This window comes from Strongylocentrotus purpuratus, unplaced genomic scaffold (genome assembly GCF_000002235.5).
Source record: "Strongylocentrotus purpuratus isolate Spur 01 unplaced genomic scaffold, Spur_5.0 spur5_scaffold_12, whole genome shotgun sequence".
Classification (NCBI taxonomy): domain Eukaryota; kingdom Metazoa; phylum Echinodermata; class Echinoidea; order Camarodonta; family Strongylocentrotidae; genus Strongylocentrotus; species Strongylocentrotus purpuratus.
This window is the reverse complement of record NW_022145597.1, coordinates 23,388,475-23,408,467: the sequence shown is the minus strand read 5'-3', so window position 1 is coordinate 23,408,467 and position 19,993 is coordinate 23,388,475. Positions and strand designations below refer to the sequence as shown.

The following is a 19,993-nucleotide window of genomic DNA, read 5'->3' as shown; positions in this document are numbered from 1 at the left end:
TTTTCTCAAAGAGTTCACTTACAGTACACACACTAATATTCCAATTTCACACATAGGCTATACATACAAACACTATCTTTCTCTCTCTCTCTCTTTCTCTCTCTCGCTCTCTCTCTCTCTCTCTCTCTCTATAAACACACACACCCACCCACCCTCATGTATTTACAAACACATAAGCAACAAATGCACACACTAGCTGTCAAGAATACACAATAGACACACACAAGGGGGTATGAATTATCTTATCAGGATGGTCCGACATGAGATGGTTGGATGTGGGTCAAAGCCACTGTGTTGCTCCGAGCATGATATCTTGACAAACATTTAATATTATCACCCGTAACTGAAACCAACACACAATTAATATCACGGTATTAGTCTCTTTTTTGTTCCACCAAGCTAATTTTTGCACCTTGCACAAATGCACTTCTCAACATGAAATATTTCACTAAATTTGTTTTGTTATTTTCACTCAAAATTAATTCAGCCATGCTCACTTTTAATCACTTCACTTATATCTTATTTAACATTGAATACAATGCAGTTGCATGGGTTGTTCTTTTATTTTGTTAACTCGGCAGAGGCCACGGTCATGTTCAAGCATTTACGCTTACGACATGTGGTCTCCTGCTTTTTCCTTTTGTATGAAACTTTTATTTTAACTAGAAACAAATTTTGTCAAACTTACATGTTATTCATTATATTTATTTGTATGTTTCTTTGTATTGATATGAAAAAGTGGAAATAAAACAAAACAAACAAACATATCAGTGGTTCTGGTTCCTTTGTGACAGATGAACCTGGCCAAAGAAAACAAAGGACATAAAGTAATATATACAGGCTCTACACATGTCAAAGACAAGCTTTTATTATTAATATGCATACCAAGTGCACATTACACTGATTCATCTCTTATTTAAACATGAATATCTGACTAAGTCCTTTTCAATCTTTATATCTTCAAACTTCTTTTTTTTCAAGATTATCTTACTTAAATCAGAATCAAAACAATATTTAAAGGACATCCATTTCATTGCATTAATTTGAGCTTTCAACAATAAATACAAACAGCAGGTTCATAACCTTTGACCTAGTCTACTTTCATGAATTTAAACTTGATATGACATGCACAGGATATGATTTTACATTTTCTGTTATTAAGATACAATCCCCACACACATTTATTTCACTGCCTCTGTCAACTAAATTTGAGACTCCATATATATTGCATGCATGTGTCACTGCTTTTGAGACTAATTCAGAATACATAATAACATAACCTACTGACACTATATACTGACAATTTCAAAGCATTAAAATAAAAATGGGATGGGCCGATTTACAATTTCACAATAATATTGTGGTACTTACATAAAGACTTGTATGGTTCTTGCAGAAGAAATCGGTATTCTCTTCTTTAGAGCGACCAAAATTGCAGAGAGTTGTACTTGTAGACTCCGCCATAATACTATAGCTCATGTAAAAGTTATAACTTAGAGCCAATCACTGCGCATGCATATCCATGCATGCAGTGTATAGCCTACGTACTATAGCTGCGCTGCATCAACGAACTCAAACTTGGATTTCGATGAGCTGCATGAGCAGCTTCGCCTGGTGTCACGCGCATGCGTAATACTACTAGTATCTTTCAGCTCAGTCATGAATATTCATGATGCGTATACCTCTGAACCAATCAGGAGGCAGGATTATACTCTCGTAGGTAAACCTGTTTGGGAAAAAAAAATTCGCATCCCGGCGACACTGCTTTCCTCTATTTTCATCATCTCTCATACTGTATATCCTCTCTCCCTTTCTATCTAAAAATGTATCATTTCATCAGTCCCCTCTATTTTCCCTATGAAATGAAAATGTAAAGACAAGCAATTCGTCGGCGTTTACATGAACCGTCGAATCCGTCGATTTTTGGCAAATTTTTCAAAATATTTTTTTTTCCATAATTGCGTTGACTGTTATGATATCTTTCTACTAACAAATTTTCAGATGCTGATTTGAGATAATTTTTGACAAAAATATGTTTATATTTTTACTAAAAACGAAACGTTGCGCGGAGCGATTGCATGAACCGTCGAATGCGGATTCGTCGGTTCATGAAACCAACCCTCCTTAAATTCTAGCAGACGATGAACCGTCGAATCTGTAGCATCGTCTGAACGGGATGTAAAAATTGGTAAGTAAACTGTGTTTCGTGTACCTAGTTGTACTTTTATGAGATAAGATGCATGAATTTAATGAAAATCTGAAGTCGCTGCTTAAATTATACCAATTTATAACACATTTAAGCAGATATTTCGAACTCAAAACTCGGATTGTCCCACCTGTTGATTTAGATGTTAGTAAATCTAGAGATTTCGATAAAATCAATTTCAATGGACAATATACTATAGGTCGAGGTCAAGACGGACGATTGTTCGTGCTATGAATCTTAAATTAAACTCTAATGTGTTATCATTTCCCTTGTTTTTTTTAAATATGGGTAGACTTTTGAGTATTACTGTTGAAATTATTAAGTGTCGACGGCGGTTAAGTCTGGACTGTACTGTAGACTAATGTAGTGTGGTGCATGCATGGTGTTGCTCATGGTTGCAGGTTGTCACTCACTACTATTCATTTTATTTTAAACTAGAGTTTAGACTAAGTTAAGTAAGTGGTGCATGCATGGTGTTGCTCATGGTTGCAGGTTGTCACTTACTACTATTCATTTTATTTTAAACTAGAGTTTAGACTAAGTTAAGTAAGAGTTTAGCCACCTTGACACTTCCACAAATTTTGTTCCCCCATATACGCCATACTTAAATATTGTTCACGCCATTAATATTCACGCAGTGTTATAATTAAGACCCTCTTTGCCGTCACTTTTTCTTTCCTGTTTTCCTTAGTTTTCTGTGCCGTTGAATGCACATGGGTAAACAATGCGCAAGTAATGTAAAAACTGCGGGAAGTATCGGCAGCCGATGCACAAATTATGAGCAATTTATTCGTAAATCCATCGTGAATTAGTTGAAAACATGCGTGCCACTCGGGCATTGGCACGCACCAGTCAGTATGGACACAGGTAGAATACGTATAGGATACTCATAGTTCCTGAAGTGTTCACGAAAGTCGTCCACCAAATTTGTTGTGCCAAAATTTTAAACATTTTGAAAATTCTGCCACAAATTTCAAGCTTTGTCCCGCATGGGCCTCATCCTCCAGCATGTTCCGCAAACTCTTCCCGTTATGGCAGAAACATGGCATGAAACGATGGGCAAACCATGCACAAACCAATGTCGTGCAAGTGTCAGGGTGCTCTAAGACTATGAGTTTAACTTTGAAATTAGTGACTAGATTTTGTCTAGATTTAGATCTCTACTGTTTGTGTTAACTAGTTAACTTAGTATGCAAATAATTGTGGTACCATTCATTGTTTCAATCCCTTGCCTTTTGTTTTGTTTTGATAATATTGTAATAGAAAGATGAGTATGGGTACTACATGTCGATGTTTATTACTTGAGTACACAATTTCTGTGCGGGGACACTAATAACTAATAGGGGCCTGGTTGGTTATGGCTCTGTCCTGATGATACTGACACACACTACAACAGCCTTAATTGGTTCTGTGATTTGTGTAGATCTACTCACCTTTTCTTTCCATACATTCACAAATTGAAGATTCTTTTTAAATCAATAAAATTTGAATTTGAATTATGAAATATCCAGCCCCACCCTCCACCCCCATGCCGCCTACGCCTATATGATGACGACTCGGACAGTCAGGTATTGGACATTTATATATATATAATTATATATATATATATATATATATATATTTTTTTTTTTTTTTTTTTTTTTGGGGGGGGGGGGGCTGAGGTGGTTTCCTTGTAAAATGTATCGTCTTAATTGTCACCAAAATAAATGTTCATAAGTTTGACTCTAAGTTGAGGGGGGGGGGGGGAGGGGGAGCAAGATTTCCCATAAAGGGGGCAAATTATGATAGGATTATGGGTGTGTTATGTTTTCCTTTCTCTTGTCCCCACTGGAGCGGGGGAAATATATTAGCTAGATTATGGGGATGTCTCTATATAATTATCAAAGATGAAAAGAAAAGACATGATACAGGGGACGCCACCGTTCCCATAATGCCTTATGGTCACAAAATTGAATCTTATTTGGCTTAAAATCTTGAAAATCCTTACTTGTATTGTATATTTACGAAAAGCTTGAATATAGTTTATAACTTAAGTCCCTATAACCCCCTCTCTGTCGCTTCCTTCCTTTGCTGAGAATTAGGGACATGTTAGATCAACCCCTTGATGGCAACGGTGCTACACCCCCACCCCCCCCCCCCATGAAACACACACCGGCTACGCCATCTATGAACTACTTGGACGAGAATTTTCGATAATATGCACTTGTACCAAGGAAATACTTCAGGGTGGGATGGGTCGAATCACGCAGCTTGGTCGGACTGATGGGGGGGTGGGGGAAGGGGGCTAGGGCCCGGGATGATGGGTCACATATCTTATTGGGGCATGCCTTTTTCTAATATTTTTTAAAAGTATGTTTTCAATGAATGTTTTCTACAAATATTCGGGCCATGTGGTATCCCCCCCCCTGCACCCACCCCTAAGCCGTGGGGTGTCCCCTATCCATTTTGCTTTCTTATTATCATTTTGTTTATTGCTTATTTGACTTTTATTTTTGTATGAATAGGGACCCTCTTCTCCTATTATGAAAAGCGACTGTCTTCTTGTATTATGAATAGCGGCCCTCAGGCTTTTCTAGTATTATGAATAGGAACCCTTTTCTCAAATTATGAAAAGCAGCCTTATGAATAGCGGTCCTTATGAAAAGCGGACCTTATGAATAGCGGACCTTATGAATAGCGGACCTTATGAATAGTGGTCCTTATGAACAGTGGTCCTTATGAACAGCGGACCTTATGAATAGCAGACCTTGTGAATAGCGATGTTGAACTGATTTTTCGGTCTAGGTTGGTGATTATTAAGAATGACTACTTCAGTTTAGTTCAGGATTAGGTAGCATGGTTTGGGTTAGACAGAAATAACCATCTGGTATGGGTCATTCTTTAATAAAACAGAATTTTGCCAACATTTCCCATGTAGACGGTACTTTTACGGCTCGCACAACAGGGGTAGATTGATCGATTGCTACCGATTTTGTACCACTTCCAGAAGTTCTGGTAAAAAAACTTTCTCCCTCATTTTTCTTGATTTAGATCTAATTGAAATAAAAAATCAGACAGAAGAAAAAATACATATTTCTTTTTTATGTAAAGTTTTTAAAATTTTAATTACGTATTTCCAAAGGCGAAATTTATGGAATTCCTTTATACGAGTTATCCAATTTTTATCTCAGAACCAGTGAAACGGTATGTTTATGAATTCAAACTGTAATCTAGTATGACAAGACCCGGCCAGGTCAACTTCGCAAATAATAATAAAAATTGAAACTTTTCATTTGTTTTCCAGCAATAGATAGTTGGAAGTTTCTCGCAGAAATCCTGGCATGACCTTTGGCTGTATTCTCGTGAAGAGTGCTGTGTGATCTGGTAAGTAATTCAGTTTGACCTTTTTTCTTCTTTATGTTCTCTTTATGTCTTGTTTGTTCAACAAAAGAATAATTGTGATAAGGTAAGTACCCCTGCCCCCCCACTCAGTGTTATTTAGGGTACGCATATGCTCGTACCCTCTTTTTGAAAGCACGCCCTATCTGAGCACTGCCAATATTTCCGAACCCCCCTTTCGCGGGCTTTTCGCGCCTTGGAGACCCCCCTAAATCAGGAAAAATGCTCAATGTACCCCCCTAAATTCGGAATAATTTCTCAGGAGTTCAAAGAGATGAGAGAAAAAAAGAAAAACACCCCCTTTTAAAGAAATCTCCGGTTGAAAAGTCAAATACACCCCTTTTTTTACAATTCTCGGGCCGGACTTTGTCGCACGAAAAGTACCCCTTTACCGGACATTTTGGCAACACGCATGCAGTCATTCCGACCTCTGAGTGGGGGGGCCGGGGTAAGTACATGTATGACTGCACATTATTGTCACATACCGCCATACAATTTGGAATTGACTAGATAGGTTCTGGCACATGTGCTGTTTTTAACATTCAAATATAGGACAGCTCCCCCTCCCACCCCCCCCCCCCCCCCCCCACTGTGTCAATATCTTGAAAATTACAGTGTGGTAGAATGTGCAGTGAGAATATGTTAATCGACATGACATGATGACATGATAACAGTGTGATTATTTTCTTTTTTAAGTGACAAATGCTAGTATAAGGTTCATTTGTACACCTTATTGTCTTGAATATTATCTTATTTGATAATGAATCTCAATCGAGTTTAACATACTGGTACCTGTACAGTATATCAGATGCCATGTGTTGCACGATTCGTCACATAAATTGATTTGCTGTAGAAGTCAATTGTATTAATTCATATATTTTATGTTTTCTAAATTCATCCCAGAATACATGGTTGCACTATGCAGTGAAAGGCATTCTGCAGTTGGGATTATGGTAGATTGACTGCAAAATGTGAGGAAGCAATCTATTGAATACTGAAAACCCAAAGTGACTACTACTTCTCCAGCAGCAAGGGCTATATAATCTAAAGATTTCACAGTTGGTGAGTGACAGCATTTATAAAATAACTTCAGTTTTGGCCTGAATGTGACATTCGAGATTATTCTATTCATCTTCTTTTCACAAAATTGAATAATCCCTAACAGGTACAGCTATAGCCCACAAGCTAGACACTTGGTATCCTACACGTAAAAAAGGCCCCCAAGCTAGACCATAAGTTAAAAAGGACCATGAGCTAGACTCAATATCTGTATTACGCAGTGTCAAGCTTGTAGGTCTATTTCACCTAGTGTCTAGCTAGTGAGCTGTATGTGTTGTGTGCCGTTTACATCATAGATTGTTGATCGTGTGGGCCATATGGATCGTGGGTGTCTAGCTCGTGGGAACACCTTCTCCCTCTCTGAAGGTTGTTGCAATTCATCTGATCATTGTACAGATCTGAGCATGTTCTCTTCTATCTTATTCCCATTTCCTTTTCTAGAAAGAGGGTTTCCATTCTTGTTTTTGTTTTTTTCCTTTTTATCATTGTGATTAATGCCTTCTTTCTTTTTATAAGAAGGTACTGTACATGTACAAGTCATCTGTCAAGTGTTTTTTTTTTAAACGTACTTGATAGCAGAGTGATTTACAGAGTCATTATTTAATTGTCATGATTCTCTGAAGAGATTTTTTTTGTCTTGTCTGCATAGCTAGAGTGAGACATAGGTACCGCTTTTTCCTACCGTGGCATCAACAATTTAAAATCACTCTCATTTCAAAAGGTTATGTCCAAATTTGATGAAAATTGCACATAGCAATAGGCCATTTTCGTAATGTAACCAAATTTAATGCATAAGTCTTTGTGAAGTGCCTCAGTACAAGTTATTTCATTCACCTTATAAGAATAATAGTATTTCAATAGTCAGAAGGCAAACTGCATATATTTAGTGTTGCTAGGTAGGTCAAGCCATAATGTTTGTCCAACCTGGCAACAACTAATGTATGCAGTTGAATGAAGTAACATGTATTGAGGCACTTCACAATGACTTATGCATTAAATTTGGTTACATTACGAAAATGGCCTATTATCAAGCATCACTTTATTATGTGGAAGAAATTTTATGAACAGAGTCAAGGTCAAAAGTAAGTTATGTTTAATATTACTTCAGAAACTTTTAAGTAAGCAATTTGATGAAACTTGCACGGATCATTATTAAGGATCATACATGTAGATTATGTGGAAGAATTTTCATATCCTAGGTCGTGGTCAAAGATGAATTATGGTCACTTGTGTTATATTTTGCTTCAAAAATAACCTTTTGTTGAATTCTCATTTCAAAAGTATATGTCCAAATTTCATTAAACCTGCACCCAACAATTATGAGGAAGAATTTCATCACCAAGATCAAAAATCAATTATGTTTTAGTGAATGAATAGTGTTGCCATCCAGTGGTTGGTCATTTAACCTGTTTTTAGTCAATTTGGCCGAATGCTACCAAATTTCTCATGAGATATCAATTGGTAGTGTTCATACTTAATAGGCAAATTGCGAGGTGCAGACATCACATGCAGTTTGACTTGTTTTTCTATTTTATTTATGCCTATATCTTTTTATTTTATTTTCAGGTGGAGATGTCCTGAACTTGCTTTGTGCTGCAATCTCTTGTACATGTACCACCAGATTCCAGGAATGTGATAACTCAACTTTACTTTCATCATAGAGGTGTTGTGGTCTAGTGAATAAGTCATCCGACTGCAGATCACAAGGTACAGGGTTCGAGTCCCGCCGCAGCACTAATGTCATTTGGCAAGAAGTTAATCTACATTTGTCACTCTCCACCCAGGTGTTAAATGGGTACCCGGTAGGATACAAAAGTTAATGTAGTTGGATGAGCAAGTGTGCGTTTGTAAAATGGGGACTGGGCGGAATGCTCCCCAGGGAGTGAAGAACATGCTTGTGTGCGGGCAAGCCTAAATCTGATGACTGGGTAATGATATATATATATCTGTAAAGCGCTTAGACACATCGTTGTATTGATGTATCATGCGCTATGTAAAAGCAGAATATTATTATTATTACACCTGTAAGAACATCAAGATTTCAAGGTTAAGAATTTCATAATTATAAAAAGCAAGGTGATGAATGAGAAATATAAAAGATTCAGCCTAATTTAATTGTCAATAAATGATGCAAATGAATGTAAAACCTTTCATGATTCTATGGTTACACTGATGGAGCATGCTTGCATGTTGTAATTATGATTCATATCAAAGTTATTTTGATTATCTTTTGCCAATTGCCCACTTTTGTAAAATAGAATATTTCAAGCTATCACATCTGGTTAAAGCTACAATAGCTGACAGTTGGGAAAGCATGTTCAATTTGTTTTGGTGTCAATGGGTGCCGGCTTAATGTGCATATGTATAGTGTTGGGTTCATGATCATACATCATGTTGAGCCCTTATTGTGTCGAACATTACCTCTTTAAGTGGTTATTTATATTAGGTATTGAAGATCAGTACAAGTTCAAGGCAAAGTTACCATAAGCGCATTACAAATTTAGTACATTGACAAGGGGCATTTAATAACAATTAGTGAACTGGCAGCATTGTATTAGAGAGTTTTTTGAAATTGTGACACTGTGTCTAAAACTTTTGATGAAGGAATAACCCACTGTAAATACAAATAATTTCAAAAACATATCTTCACTGAAAATATATGTGAGAATATAGTGTTACATGGTTTTGTGAAAACCACTGTTCTTGTGCATTACCAATATGACAATATGAGGTATAGTATACCAGGCCAGCAGCTGATTGTGAAATCATGAACATTGTTACCAGTTCACTTTAATGCAGATCTTTATTTGACCTTTACTCAAATCGTTTCGGAACTCATGATAATATTATGTAGCTTGTGCTGAATTCATGATATAGCCCAAGAAAATAAGTACACTGAATGGCACATGATTTGAATTGAATTTTTTTATTCATCAAATATGTGTAACACTCGAAAATTGTCCTGTTATTTCACCTAAATATATAGGATTATGATGTGTTTTAGATTAGGTCACACTACAATCGTCAGTGGTATCAATGCCACAGTTGTCATTACTCAAAGAGTTCTAATTTGATTATTAAATAATTGTCAAGTGTGTTTAAGATTGATGTCAAATAAATTTTGGATGTGAAAATATAATTTTGTCGTGTTTAGTTATTATTTGATAACGTATACAATGTTCCAACATAATTGTAGTAATCTGCCTGTCATACTTAAGGAAAAGGGGTTACAAACTTCAGTTCAGGATTATTTCCTATACTAGAAGTAGATGCTAAATGTCAAGCATGATATCAATAATGTGTTTAGCTTATGGTTACATTTTCGTTCATATAAATCAAGGTCTTCGAAGAGAGATGGTTGGAAATGAAATTATGTGATCATGAAAATACCCAAATTACGAGGGTGTGTGAGCGAAAATATATGGAGACTGAAATTGATTCAGAAAAGTGAAAGAGAAAGAAAAATAGAAAGAGGATAAAGAAAATAATTAAGTGGTATGATCGAGAGGCCAAGCAGTATGCAATGATTCAATGAGTGGTTGAATTCAACTCCATATAAAGATGAATTATATAGAAAACGATTGGAGAAACAAGATGTGATGGAGGGGGGTAGGATGGCTAATTAGACAAATTGAAACAGAAACAATATTATAAGGAACAAAATTTGAAGGGAGATTAATATTTAGGAAATGTTTATGAAGTCCTGATATTTCCTGAATTATTCATTTATCAATTAAAAGTCTCATTAAGAAAAATGAAAGTAGTAGGCCTAACCCAGATTATTCGATAGGTAAGCTCGAACAGTTCAACATTAAAAGTTCGATGACCCGCATTGGGCGCGTGTATTAAACGAGCAAGAACGGTTGCATGAACCGACGAATCCATGCGCATTCAGCGCTTTTGTGCTGCGCGTATTCACTTTCTGTTTTTATGAACCGTCGAATGCGCTCCGTTTGCCACTTTCTGTGGAAAAGCGTAGTGCGAAATTACATCATCATTTTTATTTTATCATTACTCGACGATTGTTCAAAATTATGATTTGTTTTTTATATGGTGATTGTTAGCTGGTTTCAGGCTTTCACACTGACTAAAAATTATCAAAATCAATTATCGTACATTGCGCTATAGCGATGTTGGAAAATGTCGAACTTTCAAACGCGTTTTTCTCGAAAGTAAGATTTTGAATTCAGTGGACGGATTCGACGGTTCATGTAAACGCCGACGAATTGTACGCATATACAATTTCAAATTATGTTCCTGTATGTATATTCGTATCAATAGCCGTCGGAATATATTCCAACACTATAGTAATAGGAGAGCTACGGTCAAGGCTTAATAGCAAACTTCCTGTCACATACAAAAGAAGCTTACTCTGAATGTGGCCTGCTATTGACATTCGGCGGGGGTAAAGGGCGTTGTCCTAGCTACAAGGCCTAATGTCTATTGTTCAGGGGGACCCTATGTTCAAGGGGATCCCCCTTGAACAATAGGTATTACGTAAGGATCTAAGCCACTGGCTATAGGGAGCAGTAGCAGGCCGGAAATGAATAGAATAAGTGAATGGCCAACTGTATTTGTGTTACTTTTAGCTAGCGGTACAGTGCTCCCCCCCCCCACATTTTCAAGTACCTCAAAAGGGCCCCCTTTTCCATAGAAAAGTGCCCCTTCCCCTTTAATAACTACCCTTTTTAACTCGGATAAGCGCTCCTGGTATTTTCACAAATGCTCCTTTTTCTATTGATAACTATATACCTCCATTAAAAAAAAGAGAAAGAGTAGCAAGCTGAGAATGAATAGAATGAATGGCAGACTGTTTTTGTGTTACGTTTAGCTAGCGGTACAGTGCCCCCCCCCCCCCCGTTTTTCAAGTACCCACAAAGTGCCCCTTTTACTTTGACAAGTGCCCTCTTTCCTTTGTTGTAGAAGTGACCCTTCCCTTTTAATAACTACCCCCTTTTACTACTTCCCTTCTCGTAAATGCCCCTTTTCAGGTACGAGAAGTTACTCATTTTTACTTCAGATAAGGGCCCCCTTCACCTCCGGAAAATGCCCCTATCAAAATATGATTGGTGCCCCTTTTCTTTCAACTAATGCCCATTTCCCATTATCGTAAGTGCTTTTTCATTCCTGATGAGTGCCGCCTTTTGTAGCTTTAAGAAGAGCCCAATTTTCACCTCTTTAATTATAACCTTTATCGCAAAACTTCATAAAAAGATGATTTCAAAGTTGTATCACATCTTATTTGGGTTATGAACTTGTATTAATATGGACAAATATGGCTGTTGTGTCAGAGAAAATGACGCGCATGCTGTGAGATTTTCAGGAAAGGAATGAATATGAGAAAAGTTGAAAGGACGGGAGAGGAAGAGATGAGGGGAGACGGGGTATATAGAGAGAAAGAAGAGAGAGAGATGGGGAGGGAGAGTGAAAGAAGGAGGGAAGATAGTGAAGAGATAAATGGGGCGGAGTAGAGAGAGACTGGAAGAAAAACAAAAGATCGCTACTATATTCACCCCTAAACTTGATTTACTAGTATGTGCTCGCGCTCGCGTGGCCCTATATAGCTGTCACATTCCACCAGCCTTCAACCACCAAGTCCCCAGAGAAACAAATTTATCTCTTATCTTGCTGACATAAGTATATCAGTCAACGACTAGATTCTAATCTCAATTTCTTGCTGAGAGACTTGATGCATGGACCTACTACAAACCATGCTTGATGACAGAGAAAGTGCATTTTACGCAATGTAAGAGTACACAGGCAGGGAGGAAGTTTCCATTGATTTAGGTTTCCACCCTAGGACCAGGGACTTGGAACTTGAAGACTGCTAGGACCTACTTCTTGGTAACTTTTATGTACTTTAATATACCATGTAGGGACTTCCATGCTAAAAATAGCTATGCTAAGCTGAAAGCAAGTTTTTTTAATCACCGTATTTAAATAAATAAACAAACAAAACTGGCTCACTGCTATGCAATATCAAGAGCACGTTCGAAGCTCCCGGTAATTCAGATTGTATTGCACAGAGATGGTTCTCCAGCCACGTAATGATTTAATTAGAAGATAAAAAGGCATTCTCCTCGTGGCCATCTTTTTCCCTTTATTATTTCATATATCATGTCTTCCTCTTTCCAACATTTACTACCTAGTCTCACGAATCAATCTACGATACAGGTTGGTAGAAAGTGATGAGGCACTTTATACACAAAATGATGTGCCTGATGTTGGCAAGTGCATAAAGTAAGTACTTGGTCATCCTACTAAACAATTTTATCAATCAAGTAATTCAAGTATGTCAATAATTGTCGGATCGCGTTATTACCAAATGACAAATTGAAGAATCGGAAGGAATTAAATTGAATTCCAAGAACCAAAAATACGTCTCTTCTGAGGACTCGATGAGGTCAGGTGCATTTACTGTAAGGGGGTCGGGGGGGGGGGGGGGGTTGTAATACAAAGTAGTCATTTTTTTAGGAAATCAATAGTGAAAAACAAAATATCTTAAATATTAAAATAATGTTGGAAAGACTGAATTAGTAACGAGTTGCAAAGAAAAACTAGACACCAAGTCCTGAGAACAGTCTAAATCCTTCCCCATTCACCCCAAAACTGAACTACCGCTTTAAGATATGTTAATGGGGGAACGAAACATGATTTTATAAGAATGAAAATGTAGAAAGCGAGTAATACAAATTAGTTATTTCTAAAGAAAATCAATAATGAAAAACAAAAGATTTTAAAATAAAGTCGGAAAGACTAGATAGTAAAGAGTTTCAAAGAAAAAATTAAACACCAACAAGTCATAGTGAAACATAAGTGATGTTCAAAATATTACTCTAATGCAGGCAAGAAAAAAAAACGATGTCAAAATAAAACGTTGAATGTTTGAAAACTGTTAAATTAGTATTATAAACGACGTTAGTACCAAAAATAGCAACCAATAACAAAATAATGAACATAAATCAACAACATGCATATTTCTGTAAAAATAAATTCATGCAACCGTTCCTGAAGGCATGTTTTCTGTGCCATGTCCTGGATGCAAAAGATTAAAAAAAAGACACACTACAAATTAAATATTTAAAGGCATGGAGAAAATAGAGGTGTTTCTCGTTATTGGCAGCAGGTGGCTACTAATTATTATGTACTGCAAAAGTGAACAAAAGAGCTAGGCCACTGTTCATGATTGACATGCGATGGTAGCAGTAGAGACGCTGCTCGGATACATGCGTTGCATTGTTCTCCTATATGGGATTATAAATGTGTGGCAGGTTAATCAAAAGCAGGGGGAACAAATTTATAAAGCAGTAGCTATCCGGATAAATTGGATCCCTATCTTTTATACTATTCATCGCGTTTTTCTTCCTCTTTGTCCTGCTATGAAATTGGCAGAAAATGAGATTTTGCTTCTGATGTTCACCTTGCGAGACCGTAGCCCTGTAAAAACTCAACAACTTTGAGCTAACAGTGGGCATAATTGGCATCGAATAAAATGGCTTTGATTTAGGGCGAGCAACCGTTCAATGATGAATCGGGATGACTACAATGCTTTTTCACTTGTCTTACGTTTGCAAAATCTCGCGCTCATGATGACATAATTGCTTCATTATTTTGACCTTATTGATGGAATAGTACCTGGATTTGAAGTCAGTTATCGTCCGTCTGCATAAGTTATCATATCAGCTTAATTTAAGATAAGTTTGACATTATTTTGTCGATTTTTTTTTTTAAATTCCATGCTCGTATTTTGAGTTGATAAGTATTTCAGATACTATAGGCATCATTTTCTTGAAGCGCATATCCAGACTTCGTTCGGTAAATTTTAGAAGATAATTACAATGTTTCAGAAATTCAGATTGATATGGCATTGTTCTATCGTAAATCACTTTGAATATAATTTTATGCGTGCTTGTTTTTTTAGATGATAATTACGATGCATGACTCAAACATCCCCTTAAAAAGTAGGGACATCACATTTACAGGGTTGTTCGTAATCCCTTATAAGGGATTACCTGCTAATCGCCTTAATCCTATCATAGCCCCTATTCAGGATCTGACAGTTATATTCATGAGCCAAGGGCCAGGGAGTGATCTTCACAGTGTAGTGCACGTGTAGTTCTGTGATATTGGCATTTATTTTTTTCAATCATTTTTGTCACTGCGTAGGCTTACTCTTTGCCATAAAAGCCTGTATACATCGGCGATATATAATTGATTCGCTTCTCTCCCCTTCGATCTATCTCTCTTTTATTTTCTCAAGCCCCTAGTGATAACCGTGATATTGGTATTCATTTTCTTCAATCAATTTTTTTATTTTTCGTCGACTTACTTTTTGTCGTAAAAGCCTGTAACATCAGCGATATATAATTGATTTCGCTTCTCTCTTCTCTGCGATCTATTTTGTCAAGCGCCTGGTGATATTGGCATTCATTTTCTTCAATCATTGTTTTCGTTCCGTCGACTTACTTTTTGTCGTAAAAGCCTGTTACATCAGCGATGTATAATTGATTTAGCTTCTCCCTCCCCTTCGAGCTATCTCTCTTGTATTTTGTCAATGTCCTGGTGATATTGGAATTAATTTTCTTCATTCATTTCTTTCGTTCCGTCGACTTACTTTTTGTCATAAAAGCCAGTAACATCAGCGATATTTAGTATAATTGAATTCACTTCTCTCTTCCCTGCGATCTATCTCGCTTTTATTTTGCCAAGCGCCTGGTGATATTGGAATTCATTTTCTTCATTCATTTCTTTCATTTCGTAGGCTTACTCTTTGTCATGCAAGCCTGTAAGATCAGCGATATTTATTTGTTTTCGCTTATTTCTCTCCCGCGATCTATATCTTTTTTTTTCCTTCTCAAGCGCCGATGATATTGGCATTCATTTTCTTCATACATTTCTTTCGTTCCGTCGACTTACTCTTTGCCATGAAAGCCTGTAACATCGGCGATATATAATTGATTCGCTTCTCTCCCCTTCGATCTACCTCTCTTTTATTTTCTCAAGCGCCTAGTGATAACCGTGATATTGGTATTCATTTTCTTCAATCATTTTTTTTCGTTCCGTCGACTTACTTTTTGTCGTAAAAGCCTGTAACATCAGCGATATATAATTGATTTCGCTTCTCTCTTCTCTGCGATCTATTTTGTCAAGCGCCTGGTGATATTGGCATTCATTTTCTTCAATCATTTTGGTCGTTCCGTCGAAAGCCTGTAACATCAGCGATGTATAATTGATTTAGCTTCTCCCTCCCCTGCGATCTATCTCTCTTTTACTTTGTCAAGCGCCGGGGTGATATTGGCATTCATTTGCTTCAATAATTTGTTTCGTTCCGTTTACGAACTTGTCATAAAAGCCTGTAACATCAGCGATATTTAATTGAATTCGCTTCTGTCTCTCTCCCGCAACCCATTAATTGTTTTATTTTCTCAAGCGCCGATGATATTGGCATTCATTTTCTTCAATCATTTCTGTCGTTGCGTAGGCTTACTTTTTGCCATGAAAGCCTGTAACATCATCAACATTTGATTGTTTTCGCTTCTTTCTCTCCCGCGATTTAATGTCTCTTTCATTTTTTCAAGTGCCAGTGATATTGGTTTTCATTTTCTTCATTCATTTCTTTCGGTCTGTCGGCTTACTTTTTGTTATAAAGGCCTGTAACATCAGCGATATTCTATTGTTTCCGCTTCTCTCTCTCCCGCGATCTATATCCTTTTCAATTTATAGTACAAGTTCTAGTACACACACACACACTGAGACAAACGCAGTTAATCTGGCACACTCGTGATTAAAGGTATTGTAGTCAAGGTGATTACGTAATAGATAATTGTCCCTCGCTAGTTAAGAGGATTAGAGATAATTAGATTTACTTGGAGAAGAGGTAAAGTGAAAGTGATGTCCTGAAGCCCGAGTAAGCAGGGACTTAATAGGATAAAGGGTAGACTCGACGTTTGGGGCATGGTTTCAGACATTTTAGGCATCAATTTCTTGAAGCGCATATCGTTAATTCGTTCGCTACTAAATTTTGAGAAGATAATTAGGATGTTCACATTAGTTTGGCTTTGTTTTATCGTAAATACTTTTGAATATATACTCGTATCTTGAGATGATAATTACGATGTTTCAGATATTTTAGGCATCATTTCCTTGAAGTGCATATTGTTCCTTCGTTCAGTCAATTTTAGAAGATAATTACGATGTTACAGATATTTTAGGCATCATTTTCTCGAAGCACATATCGTAACTTCGTTCGCTAATTTTGAGAAGATAATTAGGATGTTTCAGATTAGTTTGGCATTGTTTTATCGTAAATAATTTTGAATATACTCGTGCTCGTATTTTGAGATGATAAGTACGATGTTTCAGATATTTTAGGCATCGTTTTATTGAAGCGAATATATCGTTCCTCCTTTCGGTCAATTTAAGAAGATAATTACGATGTTTCAGATATTTTAGGCATCATTATCTCGAAGCACATATCGTAACTTCATTCCCTAATTTTGAGACGATAATAAGGATGTTTCAAATTAGTTTGGCATTGTTTTATCGTATTTAATTTTGAACATACTCGTGCTCGTATTTTGAGATGATAAGTACGATGTTTCAGATATTTTAGGCATCATTTTCTTGAAGCGCATATATCGTTCCTTCTTTCGGTCAATTTTAGAAGATAATTACGATGTTTCAGATAGTTTAGGCATCATTTTCTCGAAGCACATATCGTAACTTCATTCGCTTATTTTGAGACGATAATAAGGATGTTTAAGATTAGTTTGGCATTGTTTTATCGTAAATGATTTTGAACATACTCGTGCTCGTATTTTGAGATGATAAGTACGATGTTTCAGATATTTTAGGCATCATTTTCTTGAAGCGCATATATCGTTCCTTCGGTCAATTTTAGAACATCATCTAACAAAACTAACAAAACTAACAAAACTAACAAAACTAACGGGTAACGCTAACGTCTAACGGGTAACGCCTACAAACGTTAAATATATAATTAACGTATTGCAAACGTTACACGCGTTAGGGGGGTTAGTTTATTTTGACTCATACTGTAGACATGGGTATTACAAGGGACTACAAGTATGGAACTACATCAGGACTGAGTGTCGTTTCCATGCTTTTCAGCTATTTCTCATCGTATTTCAAGTATGAGGTCATTTGAAGAGCAATCTTTTCAGGGCACGTTTCTAGTGTGATATTCACATTCATCAAAACTGACGTATATTGCTAGCATCATGTACACAGACCTGCCAACCAGTACGATTTAGTCGTATTTTGTACAATTTTTAGATGCAAATACGACAGTACGATTTTCCTCAATAAAATACGATTTTCAACAACAACAACAACAACAACAAAATAATTTTTTTTTAAATTTATGTATGTGCCATTTTCAATGGCAAAATGCCCATTCTGTCCTGTAAAGTATCCTACAAGCATCTCACATCGGCAATTTGAGGATTTTTATTGGTTCATTGAACACAACAGTCGTGACGAAATCATGCATATTTAACCATTGACAAATTTCTTCCCTTACATGTATGTAGGAACGGTAAGAGGCATTGATCCACGTAACAGTCACTAACATTTTGTTAGTAAAATACAATTTTTGGGATTGAGGAATACGGTTTTTGAACTCCAGAGGTTGGCAGGTCTGTGAACAATATGTTTAGATTATTATACATGTACACAAGACCACTTGCTCGCACAATGGAGCAATCATAATAGCAAAACTGAATTGAAATTTGACCTTCCCTATTGGCAAGTTGAACAGAATTCTGTGTTCATTTGACCTTAATAATAGACAATGACCTGCTGATCAATCCAAGTAAATGCATGTACACTGTTTACATATTTAATCAATGTTAGCAAAGAAAATGCTCCTGATCAAATTGGGGCATGGACCTTGTCCATTTGTAGTAGTGCCCATAGTTGAGGCATGTTTGCAGAAGAAAAAGATTGGGTCAAGGAAATATTTTTCTAATTTACCAACCAGATTTGATAAATGTTTATAAGGATGTTTATTAGTGCTAGCACATATAAATTTAAATTTGCCTTGTTTTAGTATGCATTTACATGTAGCTTAGTTATTTTTAATTGTTTTTTTTTAAATACTCATTTCTATTCTATTCACCTTTACAGGATTATTGACAACATGCCAGTGACGTGGTGTTATGAGGTACAGGGTGGCTCGAAATATTGCTCTCCAGGTTTTCCAATTGGATGTTATGTTGATAAAGATGGCAACCGCAAGGACGCTTGTGTCATTGATGTAAGTCTTCTCTTCCTTTCTTTTCTCTGTATGTAACATGTTTTCTTCTTCTTCTTCGTCTTCATCTTCTGCTTCTTCTTCTTCTTCTTCTTCTTCTTCTTCTTCTTCTTCTTCTTCTTCTTCTTCTCCTCCTCCTCCTCCTCCTCCTCCTCCTCCTCCTCCTCCTCCTCCCTCTTTCCCTTTCCTCCTTCTCTTCCTCATTCAAACTTCTACTCTCACCCTTTTCTTTTTCTTCTTTTTCTTCTTCCTCGTCTTCTTCTCCCCTTCTTCTTCTTCCTTCTCTTTCTTCTTCTTACTTCTTCTTCCTGCTCTTCTGCTCTCTTCTTCCTGCTCTTATTTTAATTCTGTTTCCTCATATTCTTCTTTTTCTTCTTCCTGGTCCTCTTCTTTTTTGCCTACCCTTCTTTTCTTTTCTTCTCTTCTTTTTCTTTTTTAAAGATTTTTTTCTTCTTCTCCTTCATCTTGATCTACAGCAATTCTATTATTGTAATCATTCCTATTACATGCGCACATGTGTGCCCTTTCCTTATTCGTTACCAGGCCCATTACGAGAAGGAACAACACTACTACGTCTTCAACCATATTAACATCACCATCGCCTACCATTCCCTTGATGACGGCATCAACCGTCTTGTTTCTGCCAAGCTTGAACCACTCAGGTAAGCACAGGGTTCAAATCCCTCCTACAACCAGTGTCCTTTGGCAAGACTTTAGCTCGTTAACAGCTTTGATCAACTGATCATACAGAAAGTGGTTAGCAGCGGTGGACTTTTATCACACATACAATGTTAAAGATACACATACTCCTTGAAAGCTTGAGCACCTTATCATGGTAGCCAGGCTAAAGTCGGGTTAATTATATGATTTCAGGGGCCTTGAGAAGTACAATTTTCATACCGCTGACGTTACCCTGGCTATATATGACCACATTATTATTATTATGAGCATCAAGTGTGTGCCTGACTGCCCATACTGAAATCGTCAATTTATAAATGGTTAATAGTAAATGGCTTTCATGTTCAGAAAATATTAGATTTGTCAAAGATTATCTTATTGTTTGCTCATCAAGTTCC

At 36.7% G+C, this 19,993-nt stretch overlaps 1 protein-coding gene and 1 long non-coding RNA gene across 2 annotated transcripts in view; both read left to right on the top strand.

Moving 5' to 3' along the window:
- Window positions 1–19,993, top strand: part of LOC589226 (transmembrane 9 superfamily member 2) — a 43,698-nt gene that overhangs the window by 8,362 nt on the left and 15,343 nt on the right. Inside the window, exons 4-5 of the mRNA XM_788876.5 lie at window positions 18,791–18,920; window positions 19,461–19,579. Coding sequence (XP_793969.4) covers window positions 18,791–18,920; window positions 19,461–19,579 — 249 coding nt within the window. The remainder of the gene's footprint in view (window positions 1–18,790; window positions 18,921–19,460; window positions 19,580–19,993) is intronic.
- LOC115922715 lies at window positions 2,033–8,355 on the top strand. The gene is made up of 4 exons (XR_004063574.1): window positions 2,033–2,188; window positions 5,490–5,569; window positions 6,488–6,646; window positions 8,210–8,355. It is a non-coding gene; the product is annotated as an uncharacterized LOC115922715 (long non-coding RNA).